General features: G+C 44.8%; 1 protein-coding gene across 1 annotated transcript in view; it reads right to left on the bottom strand.

The window, feature by feature from the left end:
- Positions 1 to 20,615, bottom strand: part of UVSSA (UV stimulated scaffold protein A) — an 87,642-nt gene that overhangs the window by 56,335 nt on the left and 10,692 nt on the right. Inside the window, exon 7 of the mRNA XM_048494310.1 lies at positions 19,706 to 19,834. Coding sequence (XP_048350267.1) covers positions 19,706 to 19,834 — 129 coding nt within the window. The remainder of the gene's footprint in view (positions 1 to 19,705; positions 19,835 to 20,615) is intronic.

Raw genomic sequence — 20,615 nt, 5'->3', positions numbered from 1 at the left:
CAGTAGAATTAGTCAGAATGCACTGTCATTTTTATATTAGAATTTGATGCACTATTTACTTTTCTACACATTAGATCCAAATACTGCAGTGTTTAAAAATACAGTTCCCGCATTATAGTCCGTGGAGTCTCAGCTACGCGTGCAGAAGCATTTACCAGATTGAGTTCTACAACTATGTATAGAACTTGACAGTGAGGTGTGAACTCGGTGTCTACACTTGCTACTGAAACAAAAAAAACCCTATACCTCGTTAACATTTCTATCTTTCCCCCTATTATAATGTAAAAACATGCACTTATTTGTTATCAGCTAGCCTGGTTGAATTTCACTAAATTATTTCGAAAGCCAGAATAGCAATTCTTCCTTCTGCAGTACAAAATACTCTAAGTGGACTTTGCTTCTCTTCATCATGAGCAGGGGAAAAGATTAAAATGCCATATAGAGTTAATGGCTGTAGCTGCACTGGGTTCATACAAATCAGTACTGGGATTGTGAACACTGAATATGTAAAGAGACGAAACTGAAACCCTGGGATTTTATTAGTAAATGGTTTATTTAAGACTTCAACTCAAAAACTGCAAGTAGCCTATTTTTATTATGATTGTATATTCCAGAGAATTGGCAGTTGAACATTAGAAGTGTTGTTCTGCATACTAATGTTACTCCTTTAAGGATAAATAAAAGTTTTTTTTTTAAAAAAAGAACTAGTTGAATCTGCAGAACATGCCAGGTTTATAGAAGAATCTAAAATCTGAAAAAGACCTTGGCGATTAACCATCCCCCGAAAATAACAGAAACATTCCCTGTAACTTTAAGAAACATCTGCCCTCTCAAAGGATATTGTGGGGGTTGCTGGGCAACCAAACAATATTGCTAATCTTCGATTTATTTATTTACTTTGTTCATATTCATCACCTTTCTCCCAACAGCTTAGCCTGAAAGATGGTCCCTTACCTTGATAAAGCTGATCTGGACACCTGGATGCACGCTGTGGTGACACTGTGATTAGACTACAGGAATGCACTGCACATGGGGCTTCCCTCCAAATCAATTGAGAAGCTTGATGCAGAATTCCCTTGTCTCCTCGCAGCATGGCTAGCCTGATTGAGGAGGGGGTGCCTTCTGACACCAGCAAGGTACCCTTCAGAACGACACATCGGGTCTGACCGCATCCGTACCTGGAAGCTGCGGCAGCCCCCCATTATCTGGCTGCTCCATTACCGGGAGTTACAGTTCGACGCAAGCAAACATCAACTGAGCCTACCGTTCCTCTGTTGGATTTAGACGAGGGGCCCGCCTGGGCTACGGCTTCATTGGCGAAAACACCTGGTGGTGAAATGCTATCTGGAGAAAACGCCAAATCAGGGGACGCTGAAATGTGACGCCACTTCCAAAGTCGAGAGGTGGTTTGGGAAAATGAATGGGCCGAATACCAGAGAGCATTGAACCAGATGGACCAGGATTTGATGGAGCTGCACCTGGCGGTCACTCGCACAAAAACGGAACGCAACCAGGTGCGTGAAGGCCCCCATGCCGTCCGTACGCAGCTACAGCAGGTACCTGCTGATGGGGCTGGGGGCGGTGGTCTCCCAGCAGCTGTCCCAGCAGATGGGGCAGTGCCAGTACCAGCTGGTGCTGGAGGTTTGCCGGCACCACTTCCAGGGCAGCTGGGCGATGGCACCAATGGAGGGCAACCCACTCAACCAGCTCAGCCTGATGGAGGACAACCAGCTCAACGGGTTGGAGGGGCACCGGTGCAGCCAGTTGGGGTTCCTGTGCAACCAATTCATCTGGGTTTTTCTGCCCCACCAGTTCGGCCTCCCGTGTTTCCAGCCCCACCACTGTTTCCAGCTCCGCCACCACCGTTTCCGTTCCAACCACCTTATGGGTATCCCATGTTGCCTCCTATGGGATACCCGCAGTTTCCTCAGGCTCCCCGAGTTAGACTGACGGCACGTTATGATGGTTCCCAGAAAAAGCTTCCTGCGTTTTGGTTCAAGTTAACGCTCATATGCAGCAATATGACCGCCAGTACCAAAACGACATGGACCGGGTGTATGAGGTGGGCTTCACTCTAGGGCGGTGACTCTTTGCTTTCGAGGGATGGACTTTGGTGTAAGGGTGATCTGTTGTATGTTCCGCCCACCCTTCGCTCCGATGTCATTCATCTGAGTCATGTTTCTAAGGTAGCGGGTCATTTTGGCTTTGTGAAAACTGCATCTTATTCGTCGGCAAGTTTGGTGGCAATCCATGTGCAAGGATATCGAAATGTATATTCATGGCCCAGTGTGTGCCATGGTCAAAAGGGTTCTGGGGAAACCTCATGGTTTATTGCAGCCATTGTCTCCCCCTGATGGTCCCTGGAAAGTGATTTCTACGGATTTTATAACTGACTTGCTGTCCAGCAATGGAAAGACTGTGATCTGGGTGGTTGTGGACTTTTTCCAAACAGGCGCATTTCATTCCTTGTACGTCACTACCCACAGTTCAGCACTTGGCTAAGATGTTTATACAGCATATTTATCACCTGCATTTTGCCCCAGACAAAATAGTGTCCGACAGTGGCACTCAGTTTATTTCTAAGTTTTGGAAATCCATTTTGCAGTTGTTGGGTATCGAGCAGGCTCTCTCCTCCCCCTATCATCCTCAATCTGATGGGGAATCTGACAGATCTAATCAGACATTGAAGCAGTATTTGAGGTGTTATGTAAACTACCAGCAGGACAATTGAGTAGATTTACTGCCGTTTGCTGAATATGCTTATAATAATGCAGTTCACAGCAGCACTGGCAAGACACCTTTCGTGATAGTTACAGGATGCTCTGCTAAGCCCATTCCTTTCTTGCCTCAAGGGAAGGCAATTCCACTGGAATTAAAGGAGTGGATCCATAGTTTGTTTGAAGGGTGGCCTGCTATTCGTCAAGCGTTGCAAAAGTCTCAAATTGCTTACAAGCGGCAAGCCGACAAACATAGGCGCAAGCTCCCTCTGGCGGTCGGAGACATGGTTTACCTGTCTACAAAGAATCTCCATGATATTCACAAGCCCACTAAATTGGGATTGAAGTACATTGGGCCATACAGGATTCTAAAAATAATTAATGGTGTGACTGCCGAACTGGACTTGCCAAAGGAGTTGCATAAAATCCACCCTGTTTTTCATTGCAGTTTGCTCAAGAAAGCACAGCTCCTGGATTCGTGGCATCCAGAGTCTACTTCAACTCCACCAACTCTGATTAATGGAGAGCAGCATTATGAAATTTCTGCTATACATGACTCTCGCATCTATCGTAACCACTTGCAGTATCTGGTTTCCTGGGAAGGCTGGTTACCTGGACATAATGAATGGGTGGACGCTATTCACATCAGAGCTCCCAAGCTCATTCGGAACTTTCATCGTTCCTGTCCAAGCAAATCGGGAGAAGCAGAATGTCAGGATACCTATGGGGTGTTGGAGCCACTGACAGCTTTGGGGCTTGGGGGAAGGGATTTTAGCTGAATATTATGTATTGTGTTTCTGCTCATTTTCTCCAGCAGGTGTTGGCCCAGGCCAACTCTAACGGACTTGCGTGTTTATTTCTCTGTCTGCATATTTCTGCTTTTGGTTCACATGGGGGGTGCACCTCCACTGATATTACTGACGGTTTGAACGGGCGAAAAGTCAGTTCTGTCTTTTCCACATTGTTCTCAAGATGCTGAATAAACTACTGTCCTTTACAAGGTGTTGTTTCCATCATTGAGGATCTGACAATTAGCTATCCAAAAGAGTTACATTTAGTTGTAAGCGGCCTCAAGTAGGTCTTTGGAGAGATGGCATATACATTTTCTAAATAAATCAATAATGTTTAATAATACTTTCCTTATTCTTTTCTCGCAAAACTTGGGGGGGGGGGGAGCGGGGAAAGAAGAGTGGGACAATAGATAGGCTTGGATTTCCCAGGAAACAGCAAACTGTAAATAAAAGTACTTTATCTCACAAAGAAGAATAAACCAAAGTGGCTTGAAAAAACCTTGAGGAAAATGATGGGTCTTCAGGTTGTGACCAGCGGGAAAGTCACATCATGAGGGGAGGCAGGAGAGTCACTCCTCCTCCTCCTCAGGACCAGTTCAGGGGACCACTTGGATCACCAGGAGGATGGAAGACAAGTGGCAAAGAACAGGACAGAGGCAGGGGCAAGATTTGCACCCACCCAACTCTCAACTTTATTCTATGGCTGCAAACGAGAACACAACTTACAGCAAGAATTCACACAACCCTAAACTGCTATTTTAAGTCACAGTCCACAGTACTGCACAACAGCCACATTTTAGAGGGAGTCAGTCCAGCTTTCTGCGCCAAAAACTTATTTTCTTGCTTCTCAGGGAGTGTGGTGGGGGAACAACATCACACTCCCGCACCATTGCAAGGGCTACCGGACAACTGGGCGATTCACGGGACTCTTTGTCATGACTTCGCTGCGGTGTTGTGCATTTCTCCTTGCCTGTGTGACTCACTTAGAAAATGGCCTCTCCCCCCACACAGACATCAGAACAAGTGCACCTTTTCACCAACAGCGTGGGGAATGGGGAACCATCCCCAGGGACGCGTGCAGCCTCTGGCTCTAAGGATCTCCTAAACATCAGGGGAGAGGAGTCACCGGCAAGAGAGATCGCATGAATTACGTGCAGGTACCTGAATGACTGATCAAGCACAATGTGAGGAAGAGGGAGAAGACTGAGCCGTGTCAACTCTGTGATGCTTCTGCTTATTGTCATGAAGTAATGACCTGCATTCAGAAACAGGGCTAACACACACAAGCAACGTTTCGATTGATGCGCGGTGGCAGCTGCCAGAAATACTGCGCAAGAGACTGTCAGCGTTAACAGCACTTCTGGTTGTCTACTGCAATGGCTGTGCCCGTGACTGCACTGGCAAGGGAGCACAACAGGGTTCATGAGCTGTGCTGCTGCTGCTACCAGGGAGGGCTGGCAGAACAGGCTCTGGAAGCAGACGGCCCACATCTGAGGAGGCTGCACAGCCACCAAGTCACAGATATGGGTCTGCAGCATCTGACACTGCTCAGGTATTACAACTGAGGTCTATGCGCTGCTAGCTCAGATACTTTTCACCTCCTTTCCACCCCGATAGATCCTTCTCCTGAAGGTGTTTCTACGCCAGGCTCGGTTTTTCTTCCGCATCCTCGGATAAGCGAACGCTAAACTTCATTTGTCTTTCAGCAGGCTTGATGACTATGCATTTAAAAACCCATTCTGTCTTATAAACTAAAAATTAAATGTACTCAGCTGTGATGGTCGTCATTGCATCTGCTATTTATATGCTAATACCCTCTCTGGGAGATCTTGCCAATTATTCCACCAGACCAATATTTCATGTCCATCTACTCATAGCCAGCTAAACAGTTTCTCCTAGAAGAGAGCAGATCTTTGGCCAAGAAATTAATATTCACCACACTGGAACCAATATATATGGACAACTGTATGTGAACGCATTTTAAGCTTGGTCATAGTATAAAATATAGCCATTGCCGTAAATGAAGGAAATATAAGTAAATCATGCAGTATTCATTAATAAGAGTACCGAAACCTCTTGAAACAACACACAGTATAGATCCACAGAAAGAAATGTCTTAGAATATAATTTTTACAAATTGTCTATTCAGCACTTTTAAACATAGCTGTAAATGGCTCATTAAGTGATCTACAAGCCATTGGATTATTTCTCTGGCAGGTGGATCAGAAACGCACTTGGTCCCAAACATCAAGCAGAATTCACCCCAAGGAAGAGAGAAGACCCTACACAGAACCAGCTGGACATGCTCATATTGTGAGGGGGGTGGGGAGTGGCAGGACTTGAACAGCTGGTTTTATGATGCCTGAAGTCTATTCCAGCTTGTCACACACTCACATCTCACGGTCACTCCCTTCTCTTTGCAGCAATACCTCGATCCAACTGGGAGCCCTGACCTTGCGCACATGAGCCTGGAAAAATTCTTTGGGACGACGTTTCTTCTTGTATCACAAGATAAACTTGCAAGTACCCTTGCTTAAAACATGTAGGAGTAAAAACTATTCTCTCGGTCCTGTTGAGGGTTGTTGAATGTTATGCTGTTTACTAAGGCCATGATTTGGGCTGGACCCTATAACTGCTACCTGGCATGTGTTTTGTGAACAACTTCAAGAAGCGGTGGGCAGCCTGTGGTGTTTTTGTTTTGTTTTGAAGTGACACTAATAGAGAACAGCATGAAAAGATGAAAATAATTTCTTGATTTCTCTGACTCTGGGAGAAAATGCCTGTACACCTGCAGAACCCACTCCCCTTTCGGTCTCTTCCTATGCAGAACTGGCATCAATCCCAAGATGCAGCTAAGAGAGAGACTGGCCCAGGCACACTTCATGGCAATACTGAGGGTTGGATTCCAGACCCCCCCATCCCAGTCCAATACTCTGACTGCCCTCCTGGCTTCTGAACAACAGCTGCTGCTACATCAAAAGTGTTGGACACTGTAAGGAATCCATCAGGAATAAAACAGCATGGCTCTAAACAGGGAGCTCCAAAACACTAACTGGACTTAAAAAACAGAAGGGAGAGAGACGAGGATGAAAGCAGAGAGGCAGTTTCAGAAAAGGTGAAATAGACAAGAGCACAAATCAGATCCAAATATAGCTGAAAGAGTCAGAAAGATGCCTTCATAGGAGAGTGAAGTTTTTTGTTTTTATGTTCACATAGGAGAGTGAAGTTTTTTGTTTTTATGTTCACATTTATATCCTACCCTCCCCAACAGGGCTCAGGGCGGCAAACAACAGCCAAAATAACCAAGACAACCACTACCAACAACAGTCGTACTCAATAAAACAGTAAAAACACCCATAGATGGCAGAGATGGCGGTTATACTATACCATTGTGATACTCCAGATTGTAGAATTATGAATGTGAAAAAACATTTATTGCAATGGGAGACCAAGTGGATTTATAGATTAAAAAACCACTTAAATAATGGTCTCAACAAGGAAATTGATTTTTCATGTTATTTGTGAATTCCATATTTAAGAAATGTACCCTTAAGAACCTTCTTCATTCCAACACAGCTGATAGCAATTAATGCAAGGGCAATATAAGGGATGTTATGGTTGAATATGATTCAGAAAGCCTTGAGGGGAATTGTAGAGATGTGACAGATTGACCACAAATTTTTGTAAGTATTTAAAATGTATTTATAACATTTTATAATAATAATTAATATTAATTTTTATAATTTGATAAATAATTTATTAATAGTGGTTTTAAAAAATAAGAGATATATTTTGCAAGTATTAAAATTGGTCTTAAACTAATTTATTAAAATTTGTTAAAATGTATAAAAAGTCAATAATATTGAAAATATGAATGTATTAATAATTGACAACAGTTAGTCTGTATAAAGTTAAGGTGTGACGTGGATCTTTTGGAAGTGTAGAGTTTATCTCACATAATAAACATATTGGTTTTGTATAGACCCCAGAAATGGCTGATAAGTACGAGAATCATATCTGATGAAGAATGATCTAAAACGGCACAGAACACGTACTCCATTCATCTATTCCGTGCAGACGGGTTCGCAGGATTATCTCATAGACTTTTTGGGAAACGGAAAGACTTTGTCTCTTTAAGGACATTGGGGATAGATTCCCAACCTGAAAAAACTGCACAACTGTTTTGTGAATATTTTATTACTAGCAGACCCGGCCACGCGTTGCTGTGGCTCAGACAGGTGGGTTAGGGTACTGCGACGTACTGAAGAGGTGGAAGAAGAAAGGTGTGGATTTTGACCCTGCTTTTCTGTGCTGTATTGAGCATGAATGGTGCTTTCAAACCACTTTCCTTCCACTCCCCAGACTAGGCACCCTGTGAGGAGAGTGAAGGTGAGAGATTACTGAGATTAATGAGAGAACTGTGACCAAATCAAAGTCACCCGGGCAGGCGTTATGTGTGAGAATGGGAATAGCGTGGGAGTTGTGTGGCTATCTCTTTGGTGGTTTCTGGGCAGTCAGTCTTGAAAAGGTTGGGAAGAAGTGCCGTAGTAGAGCAAAGCAGAGGAGTATGACGTAAGTGACAGGGAGAAGCTGTAGTACAATGTTATGTGGAAGTTAATGATGAAGACAGAGAAGGTGGTGATGCAGGAGAGTTGTTTGTGTGGTACAGTGTGGGAACTGCCTGTGGTAATTGGGAAAGAAATGAGTCAGGGAAGTCACAAAGCGGTGGAGAAAATGGTTGATTAACTGGTCAGGAAGTAGTCTGGTTGATGGTGTGTGAATGTTTTGTTTGAATGTGAGGTGGGTCGTAGTGAGGGATCTGAGGAGGAAGAAGGTGGACGTGTGTGGAAGAGTGGGTTGGCATGTTGAAGTTTTGGAAGAAATAACTGGGTTTTGTGTGGCAGATTGGGCATTTGGTTTTGGAAAGGGTTGCTCACAGTGCCGTACAGCAAGGGAGAAAAGTATAAAGGAAGTGAGAGGGAGAAGGTGAACATCCTAGTTATGTGCACAGGAAATGAACAGAAGGTGGTAGAGTTAGAGAGTTGTGTGTGTGTGTGAGGGCCAGTTCAGTGTCTGTAGGAAGTAGGAAAGGAATAAGTAAGTGAAGGGAGAGAGCTATGGGTGAGTGATAGGTTTTGTGATGTTGAAATGTCAGGTAGGTCAGAGTGAAGGAGGAGAGGAAGAGAACAGAAGGTGGTGGAGTTGGAGAGTTGTGTGTGTGTGAGGGGCAGTTCAGTGTGTGAGAGAGTAAGTGAAAGGAGAGAGCTGTGCATAATGAGGGTGAGTGATAGCTTTTGTGATGTTGAAATGTATGGGGTAGGTCGGAGTGAAGGGTGTGAGGATGAAGTGAATGTGTGTGAGAGTGCAGGGTTTGTAGGGTAGAAATTTCTGTAACAAAGAATGTAGGTTACCTGTGTGAGGTTGGGGGGGAAACTCCCCTCAACGTCTCACACACAAACGTGAGTGGTATTATGAGAGGGAGTGGGTGGTGGGTGGGCAGCCGGAGGAGTTGTGGTGGCTGTGAGGGAGCCCAGTAGTGAGGTTGTGGAGGGCCACGGTGATCATAGCACGCGGAGGCAGTGCGCTGTGGAAGCTTGCTGAGCGCAAATGAGGCGGGTAGGTGGCGGAGGGCGGGAAAATTGTTCACGATGGGAGGGGCGGGGTCCTGGTGAGCAAATGATTTGGCGTGGTCTGTGAGGGTGCGAAACTGTAAGGGGGACGGGGCTGCTGGCGCGCAATTGGCTCGGCTTGCTGTGTGAGTTAGGAGTGGCCATATGCGGTGGTGGGCATTTGCGATGGAGGGCATGCACAGCTTGAGGAGGTCTGGGCACGGCGAGGCTTCTGGAAACGATGGGCGAGTGTGCAGAAGGGTTCTGGCAGGCATGCGCAGTAGGTCGTGGAGGGAGGAGGGGGAGGTTGGTCTAGGAGGGGGGCGGGTCAGTTGGAGGCAGCAGGAGGTTTCGGCATCTCGGCGAAGAATTCAGCGGTGGCCTGGGCAGCAGGCACCACACTGGGTACTGTTTGAAGGAGGATGTCCAGGCACAGGAGGGGTGCCTCAGTCGGGAAAGGAGCGTAAAACACGCTCGGTTGGTCAAGCAGTGTTCCGGCCGAATTTCACAGGATAAGAACATAAGAACATAAGAACAAGCCAGCTGGATCAGACCAGAGTCCATCTAGTCCAGCTCTCTGCTACTCGCAGTGGCCCACCAGGTGCCTTTGGGAGTTCACATGTAGGATGTGAAAGCAATGGCCTTCTGCGGCTGTTGCTCCCGAGCACCTGGACTGTTAAGGCATTTGCAATCTCAGATCAAAGAGGATCAAGATTGGTAGCCATAAATCAACTTCTCCTCCATAAATCTGTCCAAGCCCCTTTTAAAGCTATCCAGGTGAGTGGCCATCACCACCTCCTGTGGCAGCATATTCCAAACACCAATCACACGTTGCGTGAAGAAGTGTTTCCTTTTATTAGTTCTAATTCTTCCCCCCAGCATTTTCAATGAATGCCCCCTGGTTCTAGTATTGTGAGAAAGAGAGAAAAATTTCTCTCTGTCAACATTTTCTACCCCATGCATAATTTTATAGACTTCAATCATATCACCCCTCAGACGTCTCCTCTCCAAACTAAAGAGTCCCAAACGCTGCAGCCTCTCCTCATAAGGAAGGTGCTCCAGTCCCTCAATCATCCTCGTTGCCCTTCTCTTTTTCTATCTCTTCAATATCCTTTTTGAGATGTGGCCACCAGAACTGAAAACAGTACTCCAAGTGCGGTCGCACCACGGCTTTATATAAGGGCATGACAATCTTTGCAGTTTTATTATCAATTCCTTTCCTAATTATCCCCAGCATAGAGTTTGTCTTTTTCACAGCTGCCATACATTGAGTTGACATTCCCATGGAACTATCAACTAAGACGCCCAAATCCCTTTCCTGGTCTGTGACTGATAGCACTGACCCCTGTAGTGTGTATGTGAAGTTTGGATTTTTTACCCCTATGTGCATCACTTTGCATTTTGCTACATTGAACTGCATTTGCCATTTCTTAGCCCACTCACCTAATTTATCAAGGTCCTCTTGGAGCTCCTCGCAATCCTTTGTGGTTCTCTACCACCCTACATAATTTGGTATCATCTGCAAACTTGGCCACCACACTACCCACCCCTACTTCCAGGTCATTTATGAATAGGTTAAAGAGCACTGGCCCCAATATCGGATCCTTGGGGGACACCACTCCCTACATCTCTCCATTGTGAGAATTTCCCATTTACACCCACTCTTGGCTTCCTGTTTCTCAACCAGTTTTTAATCCATAGGAGGACTTCCCCTCTTATTCCTTCATTGCTGAGTTTTCTCAACAGTCTCTGGTGAGGAACTTTGTCAAAAGCCTTTTGGAAATCCAAGTAGACAATGTCCACTGGTTCCCCCTTATCCACATGCCTGTTTACATCCTCAAAGAACCTAGTAAGTTTGTAAGACAGGATTTGCCTCTGCAAAAGCCATGCCTGACTCTTTCTCACAGCAGGTCTTGCTTTTCTACATGTTTTACAATTTTATCTTTAATGACAGTTTCTACTAATTTGCCAGGAACACATGTCAAACTGACTGGCCTGTGTAATTTCCTCGGGTCCCCCCTAGTTCCTTCTTTTAAAGATTGGTGTGACATTGGCCATCTTCCAGTCTTCAGGGATGGAGCCTGATTTCAAGGATAAGTTGCATATTAAAGTGAGAACATCAGCAATTTCATGCTTGAGCTCTTAAGAACTCTTGGGTGAATGCAATCTGGGCCAGGGATTTGGTAGCATTTAGTTTATCAATGGCTGCCAGAACTTCTTCCTTTGTCTACCACTATCTTGGTTAGTTCCTCGGATTCTACACCTAAGAAGCTTCTCTTTGGTTCAGGTGCAGGAATTTTCCTCACCTCCTCTTGGGTGAAGACAGATGCAAAGAATTCATTCAGCTTTTCTGCAATCTCCTCTGTCATCTTTTAGCACACCCTTTGTTCCTTTGTCATCTAACGGGCCTACCGCTCTCTTTGCTGGCTTCCTGCTTTTGATGTACTTGAAGAACTGTTTGTTGCTGGTCTTGATGTTCACAGCCATGCTCCTCATAATCCTTTTTGCCTCCTTTACAGCTAACTTGCTTCTCTTTTGCCACCATTTGTGTTCTCTGGTATTCTTTTATCAGTTAAGTTGGACTTCCATTTTCTAAGAGACATCTTTTTTTTCCTAATAATTTCCTCAACGTCCCTTGTTAACCATGGTGGCTTTCTTTTGGACTGGGCTGCCTTTCCTAACCTATGAACACATTCCAGCTGAGCTTTTAAGACTGTGTTTTTAAATAACCTCCAAGCATCTTGGACATTTTCACTCTCTTGATTTTCCCTTTCAGCTTCCTGTGCATTGTCCCCCTCATCTTTGAGAAATTTCCCTTTCTGAAGGCGAATGTAACTACATTAGTAGTTGTCACTTGTTCGCATACAGAGATACTGAATCTGACAGAATTGTGGTCGCTGTTTCCTATCAGCTCAACAACACTGACTTCCCACACCAGATCCTGGGTCCCACATAGAATTAGAACTAGGATCACCTCTACAACCATCTGCTCTAAGCCAAAGTCATTTAGCATATCCAGGAATGTTCTCTCCTTACTATGACCTGAACATGCATTTTTCCAGTTTATATGGGGTAGTTAAAATCTCCCATTACCACGACATTTTTACTTTTGTTGGCCTCTCTAATTTCTTTTTCCATCTCAGAATCCTCTTGTGCGCTTTGGTCAGGGGGACGATAATATATTCCTAATGTTAAACTATGCTTTACCCCTGGTATTTGGTTTGGCCAAGCCGTTTTTGAGTTAGAGCGTGACTAACAAAGTCACGGTTAGCTTTTTATATATATAGATTGCACTTCATTCACAGTTATGTTATCCACTTTGGTTCACATAAAGAGCGGTTGATGCAGCGCGAATTGTCATTGTTTGTTTTTTAAACGTTACATCATTGTAGATATTGATATCTCGCAGAAGCCAGCCAGACATCCTTTGGGCCGGAGACCTCCAGCAGATTACCCCCTGACGAGCAGAGGGATCTCATGGAGCCATACGAGGAGAGGCAGTAGGTCCAAGACTGCTCACAGACTTAAAGGTTAATACCAGCCCTTTGAATATGATCCAGTACTCAGTTGGCAGCTAATGAGGTTGGTATAGAACCAGTGTGATCCAGTCTCCACTTGATGATTTGACTTTACTCACTTTTACCATTCTTTTTGTTTACATCTACGTTACCCTCCCAAGGAGGAGTCCGGCCGTTCCCTCCTTTTGGGGAGGCTTTTTAATAAATTGGGTTATGGGACGCCTCCAGACTGTTATTATTATATTGACTGCTGTTTTAATGGTTTTAATGGATTTTAGTACATGTAATAATTGTTTATTTTGTTATAAACTGTATATATGTTGATGTTGTTGTGCGCCACCCAGAGCCCCTTGGGGATGGGGCGGTCTACAAATCTAATGAATGAATGAATGAATGAATGAATGAATGAATGAATGAATGAATGAATGAATGAATGAATGAATGAATGAATGAATGAATGAATGAATGAATGAATGAATGAATGAATGATCTGGTAAGGAGCCTGGCTGCCGCTTGCTGAATGAGCTTATGTTTCTGGGTCACAGACAAAGAAAGGCCAGCGTACAGCGAGCTACAATAATCCAGTCTGGAGGTGACTGTTGCAAGGATCACTGTGGCCAGGTCGGAATGGGAGGGATGTGGAGCCAGTTGTTGCGCCTGATGCAGATGGTAGGAAGCCGCCTGAGTGGCCTTGGCGACTGGTCCTCTAGCAACAAAGCTGAGTCCATGGTCACCCCCAGGCTTATCGTAAGTAGAAGGTTGGTATGCTGGCATTCACTGCCCAAATTTATTCTGAAATATGCCTAACCAGCCAAAGGAGGTTAACCAACAATATCAAAATGCCGATCACTAATCCTGTGATCTTTTTGTTTGTCCTTTCCAAATAAGCTACTGGCCAAACATGGTCAATGGTTATTGCCTAAATAAGCAGCCTTACTTTTCGTACTCATTTATTGCACCTCTCCCCTCCCAGTTTTGTTATATTAATGTACAGGGTCATCAGAATTCATCGTGGTTAACTTTTGACACACCCTTAAAATCCTTTCTAATCAGTATTTAATACATATATTTATTTATCTGCTGTCAAGTCACGTTTGACTTACGGCAAGAGATGCTTGGAAGTGGTTTGCTGTTGCTTACCTCCAGCTCATTGGAGGTCTCCCTTCCAAATACTCACCAGGGACAACCCTGCTTAGCTTCTGAGATCTGAAGAGATGGAGCCAGCTTGGGATACCAAGGTCAGGGCAATAAGGAAAATACCGAATGGTTAATTCAGGCCTGAACTGGTTCAGATCACTCATTCAGTTTTTTAGTTCACTGAAAAATCATTAGTCTGCGTCTGGGACTGTGAAAAGCTTCAAATTACTGCAGTCTAACAGATCTTTCCTTCTTACACAGGCTAGAGGGGTGGTGGCATTCTTGTTCTCTGCAGTATGACAGTGTGATTACTGGGTTCCGATCTCAACAGATGAAGTTATGGAAATTCTCTTTGGTACTCGCAACAGATTTTGTTACCAAGATTACGCTCACAGAAGAAATATGCAGACATTTAAGCAATTATGTGTTCTATTGTAATTCTGTTGTGCTTTTAGCCCTGTTAAGGAATTAGATTGTGCCACGGAGAACATTCAGAAACTGTGACAAACTTATTATCAATACTGATCATCATAAATGGTTTGGGATCACTTATTTAGCAAGTCTTTTAAAAAACAAATGGAAAGATGTCTTAGTTAATAAGAACTTCAGTCACCAATTAGCATTTTTTCCTATTCTCTTCTAGCTATTTTTATGTTGGAAAGAAAAAAGAGGGATCCTGTTACACTGCCCACCTGTCTACAGGTTGTAACACCAGACCTAGCATCAATGAAGGGAAGGGGGAGGGTGCACGCATGTGAAATGCCCATCAAGAAACCTCCTTGTGTGGGCTGCACACCCTCTACTGGCCACTGGGGTAATTCCAGGAAAGCCGTGAGAGTCAATGATTAGTTTCAGTAGAAGCTGTTGCCTTGTATGCCAGGAATCAGCCTTAGAAAACAATTCTATTTGTTTCTAAAAACACTGCTACACAACTTTGGGAAAAAATATTTATATACATCTCTCAAATGATATTTTTGGAACAGCTGAAGTCAAATGATGCTGGTCTCCAGTCTTGCACTGGAACATCCAGGCTCAAAATATCTCCAATCCGATCATCTAAATAAATATTTCTCAGATCTAAATAAGTGCAGGGGCTTAACTTCTGCTAACAGAAAGGGTGTGGTAATTTCCGCCAAATCCTGCTTGCAGAACCCCAATTTGCCTTTCATGCTGTTCTGGGGGGGTTCCTCTTCAGAGAATTAGCAGGCTATAGTGTGTGTGGGGGGGAGAAATGTCCCATTCCACTAACAAAAATAACTTACAAGAACAAAAAATTTAGTCTGGATTCAAACCAGTAATTCCAACTCACCCCAAAATAAATCCAAGCAAATGTGGCTTTACCAATTTAACTAATAACTGAGCCAAAGACATCACAAAAACCCAAAACTTAATTATTGTTCACTACAAGAGATTAAAATAACCTGAACTGACAGCCCAGAGCCAGAGGCGTAGCGCCAATGGGGACATCCGGTAACGCCAACAGTGTCCCAGGCGCTGCAGGAGGCGGAGGCCTCTCGGGCTCTGGGAGGCAGCAGCGCCGGGCAGGGAAACCCCCCCTGCCCAACAGAGCAGGCAACTGCCTGCTCCATGGGACAGAGGCAGGATGGTGACTGTGGCCTGCCTGGTGCCGCCGCCTCTTGAGATGTCTCCCTGTGCCCAACAGAGCAGGTGGTCCGTGGGGCAGAGGGGGATGGCAGCCTTCACATTTTCTGCCCCTCCCCGCCCCGTGGATCTCCATGCCGCACCATCATACCTGGAAGGTAAGGTAAGTGGTGGGGCGGGAGGGGGGGGGGCGGAAAACACGCAGGCCACCCCGGGCACAGCTTTGCCCAGATACACCTCTGCCCAGAGCTACAATCCACAATTTATACTCCATGGATCTGAGACCATTGAACAGGTAGGAAAATGAAGGTGGAGAAGGGTCTTCAAACCATGATTTCTGCAGTGTTCTGAGTTCTCAGTTCCAGACACCAGGTCACAGTTTGACATGTCCAAATTAAGCCTCTAAAAATAATTATCTGCAGCTTTCACGGTTTCAAGTAAGGGGAAACTAAACTGCACAATTCAGCAGCATGTCCTGTCCCAGCTGTTAAACATTTAACCTGTGTGAATCAAAGAGAAAATAGGATAGAAGCCAGTATTCAAACAAAGAACAGGAAATAAGTGCTTGGCTTTAGAAGAAGGGCGTCTCTTTGTCAGTTCTGGTTCAGCCTTTGAGAGCTGAGCAGAAGCATGTTGGATTGAAGCAGGGTTGGGATTCTGGCCACAATCTTCTCCCAGCCCAAGACAGCAGCCCAAGACAGCTCTGGGACACCCCCGTACCTCATCTGGTTGAATCCTGCACCACTTTTTCACGCAAAACTACCTGGCAAATGCGTCACCCTGATCTCTTTTAAGCCAGACATTCTCAAAGGTCCACCATATTCTAATAGCCCTGGAATAAACTCTCCTCCAACCTACTTTATTTATCTGCATCGAAAAGGCAACTCTTTGCCTCACATCTATTTGTCTGTCTGTCTGGTTTTATAGGCCACCCTTCCCCTTACAGGCTCATGGTAGCTTACAATAACATACACACAATAAAAATATTTAAAAAATTATATCCAATCTAAATCTTATGGTAATTAAACTATCATAATAGGAGGGCAGCAATTAACTAAAACCCAACATGTCAGAAATAAACTTAAGGTAAAAGGTGGGAGGCCAGTGATGATAAACCGTAGTAGATTCAACCGCACGGCTGGTGGAATAGATCCGTCTTATAGGCTCTGGGGAACTCTTTCAGTATCCTTAACCATGGGATCACACTCAGTAGTTTCCTAAGTTTATTGAAATCAGCTTTCTTAAAGTCTAAAATGTGTGTCTGACTACACTTGGCATCCCCTTTCCACGGTATAACAAACTCCAGGAGAACATGGTCACTCCCACCTAGGGTTCCTACCCACTTCCACTCCATTAACCAGGTCATCATTGATGGTTAGGAGCAGATCTAAAATAGCCGATCCCCTTGTTGCCTCTTCCACCTTCTGGGCCATGAAACTGTCTGCAAGACAAGTGAGGAATTTGCCAGACTGCATACTCCTGGCAAAGTCTGATGTCCAACAACTATCAGGATAACTATCAGGATATCCGAATTCTCCTACTACTACTTCTCTCCTTTCTGAATACTTGCTCATCTGTTCCAGGAAGGCATCATCCAGCTCTTCAGTCTAGCTTGGGGGGTGGGGGTGGTCTGTTCCTTTTTCCCTTAATTTATAACTAAATGTTCTCAATCTGGTTTCCAGGATTTAAGTCATGGACCTGCTCACAGGAGTAATAATCTCTGACGTCTAATGCTACTCCTCCTCCTTCCCTAATTGGTCTATTTCTCTGAAACAGGTTATACCCCTCAATTATTACATTCCAGTCAAGAGACTCACCCTACCAGGTTTCAGTGATGCCTATTATATCGTATTTGCTTTGCCATGTTAAGAGTTTAAGTTTGTCTTGTTTATTTCCCATGCTTTGTGCACTAGTGTGGAGAGACATCTAAGGCCACGGTTCATTCTCTCTGGCTACTTACTTAAGGTTTTTTCCCCTTCTACTGTTGGGTTTTTGAACCATTTGCTCAGTTGGACTATTATTTCTAGCACCTGATGAACTCCTGTCTGTTTGAATACTGTTTCCCTCCTTCACATAGCTCAGTTTAAAGCCCTCCCCATCAAGGAGACCCATGTTCAAATCCCCATCCTATCAAGGAATCTTGCTGGCTGACCTTGGGATAGTCACATAATCACACTAGCCTGCCTCACAGGGGAGACTAAAATGAAGGTAGGTAGAACAATACTGTAAGATGCTTTGGGAGAAAGCAGTTATGACAATCTCAATAAAGCCAGTGTTCATGAACCTTGAACCTGAGGACTGATTAATGTCTTGAGGGCCCTTTTTTGCAGAACAAGACTGGGGGCCTAGGCTGGGAACTGGGAGCAGGGCTGCTCAGGGTCATCTGCTAGTCCGCACTTTGGATTTGGACATGGCCATTGAACAAGTGCCCACATTTTCGCTCCTCCATCAGCTGTACCTGCATGCCCACGGGGAAATATCCTTGGAAATCTTCCCCTGCAGATTCTAAAACTGAGTGTCCTTTGGACACTCTGCAAGATGCCCTTCAGCACAGGAAGTGGCCACATCTTATGCCAGTCAGTTCAATACTCACTGCTGCAAGTCATGACACGTGAGGTTGGAAATAACGGATTTCTTAAAATCCGAGACTTAAATGCAAAAAAGCCCTTGGGTTCTTTATAAATGAAAACCACACCACAAAATCTATATGCACCCTCTGGCCAAACTGGTCCAGAGTTTTGGGCTGCGGTGCCATCAGGATGCAGATGAAACCAGCTGGTCCTTACAATGGCGGGCCGGCCAGACTCGGCCCCTGAGGCTCTCCAGTGCTGTTTGGAAGCTGTGTCTGATTGGTTGAGAACCAGCAGGTTGAAACTGAATCCAGCAAAGATGGAAATCCTGTGGGTCGGTCACAGGAAGATGCTGGCCAACTTTAGTCTGCCTGTGCTGGACGGCGACGTCTTACATCTAGCCACATTGGTGACCAGTCTGGGGGTAATCCTAGACTCAGGGATTTCCCTAGAGGCCCGGGCTGCGTTTTACCATCTTTGCCAGACAAGGCAGTTGGCTCGGTATCTCTCCTGTTCTGATCTGGCCATGGTGATCCATGTAACAGCCACCTCCAAATTAGACTACCTCCAGGTAACTCGCTCTACCCTGGCCTGCCCTTGAATCTAATCCAGAAGCTGAAACTTGTTCAACATGCAGCCGCGAGGCTCCTGGTGGGGGCCTCAAGTAAGGACCATGTAACACCTGTCCTTTTCCACCTGTCGAGTACCGGATTATTTTTAAAGTATTGGTTTTGACCTTTAAGGCCTTAAGCAGTCTTGCCCACATATCTTAGGGACTGCCTCTTCCCACACTGCCCTAGTAGGCCCGCTCTTTATAGGGGAACCTCCTGGTAATCCCTGGCCCCAAAACCATCCAGCTGGCCTCTATGAGGGCCAGGGCCTTTTCAGTCCTGGCCCCTACCAGGTGAAAGATGCTCTCAATTGAGATCAGGGCCCTGAGGGGCCTGAGTGGTTTCCGCAGGGTCTGTAAGCTATTCCGCCAGGCTTCCCCTGGTGGCTAGCCGGGCTAACATCTTTCTAGCATCTTTCTCTGGCCTCCAGGGGGAGGGATGTATTTGAGAGTAGAAGCTGACATCTGATACTGGGTTTTACTAATGCTGTTTTCAAATGTTATGATTTTATTGTTGTTTTAACTGTTGTTGCCACCCTGAGCCCCACTGGGGAAAGGCAGGGGTCTAAGCCTAAAAATAAATAAATAAAATGTTAAGATATTGTTTTAAATGGAACATTAGCCCTCATGCTTTGGAAAAATGGCTAATTAATGCAAGTTGATGGCCTCAAACACGGCTAATTTTATGATGCATCAAAGAACCATCCACAGGTAGCTTTGGGCGGGGGGAAACTGGACAGCCCTGAGAAAACAGTGAGCTCCCTCCTGGTTTGTCTACAGCGAGGCTCCCCTCCCACCAACTCACACTACGGCCCAAATCCACCGACTTGCAATGGCTGAAGTCCACCCTACAGGCCGCTGTGAACTTTGTGTTGTACAAAGGGCACACACCAAGCTCTGCTCTTAAGGGACGTGGAAAACTATGATATTCTCATAATAATGGTAACATTCAAAAGTTTTGAAGGAGTTTATGAAAAATTATAGAAGAAACAAGTCATTTATACGTAAAGCTTTCTCCCACTTTTCCAGAATGTTCCCCCCACAAAAATTGACTAGAATACAGAACAGGAAAATACAAACATTTCACTTTCAGCATATAACTGTATTCCCAGTAAAATAATGGGAGGGGGGGAGGCATTAGTTCAACTCACTATGTTCTTCCGCTTCTTCTTATAGTCAATATTCATGTCCTTATGTTTCTCCAGCGCCTTCTCCAGCTTATTTTTAAGATCAATAGCTTTTCTTAGGCGATCATCGCTTATTGCAGCTCTTGTAAACAACTAAAAATTGTAAAAATTGGTTATGTCACCAACATGCATGCCAAGATGTCCACTACATTTGACAATACAATACAAAAAAGACCTGTTTTTTTTTTTACAATACTTAGCAACTCATAACTAATTCTGGAAAACTCTTTTCAGTTATAAACAGGGGAAAACAGCAGCAGCAACAGCAGGGTTAATAAGCAGTGGCAGCTCAGTACTGCTAAGCAGACGTCACGTCAACTCCATTTTTCTCCCACTTAGAGCCCTCTAGACTGGTCGACTGAGGCTGGTTATGGTCTACTCTCCGGAGGTCAGTCCCTCCCTCCCCACATCCTGGCTTCCTATGGCTCTTCAAGTGGCAACGCCAGGTCCTGAACCTGGGACCACTAAAGGAAGGAAGGAAATTCAGCACATCAAACACTGCCCTGACTCTTCCCATAAACTGATGGAGCCGTTTGTGGACTCTCCTGCTTCCCCCTCCCATTGCAGTTCACCGAGCCACCCAAATTTTATTCCGGGAGAGGTCAACAGATCCACCCAAACAGCACAGGGAATAAAGTGGCGGCCTGCAGTGGACGTGTGGGCTATCAACTGAAATCAATGACTTCACTTCTGAATTTGGTACACTTGCAGATTTTGAAATTAATCCGCAGAAAACAAAGCTTTTGAACAAAAAAATGAAACCACAAGATCAAGAAAAATTGATGGCTAAAATGGTTTCAAAGTTGGAAAAAAGTTGAAATACTTAGGTATTACACTGACAAATATGAATTGTATGTTATTTCAAAACAACCAT

This window comes from Sphaerodactylus townsendi, linkage group LG04 (assembly GCF_021028975.2).
Source record: "Sphaerodactylus townsendi isolate TG3544 linkage group LG04, MPM_Stown_v2.3, whole genome shotgun sequence".
Classification (NCBI taxonomy): Eukaryota; Metazoa; Chordata; class Lepidosauria; order Squamata; family Sphaerodactylidae; genus Sphaerodactylus; species Sphaerodactylus townsendi.
This window is presented reverse-complemented; position numbering and strand designations above follow the sequence as displayed.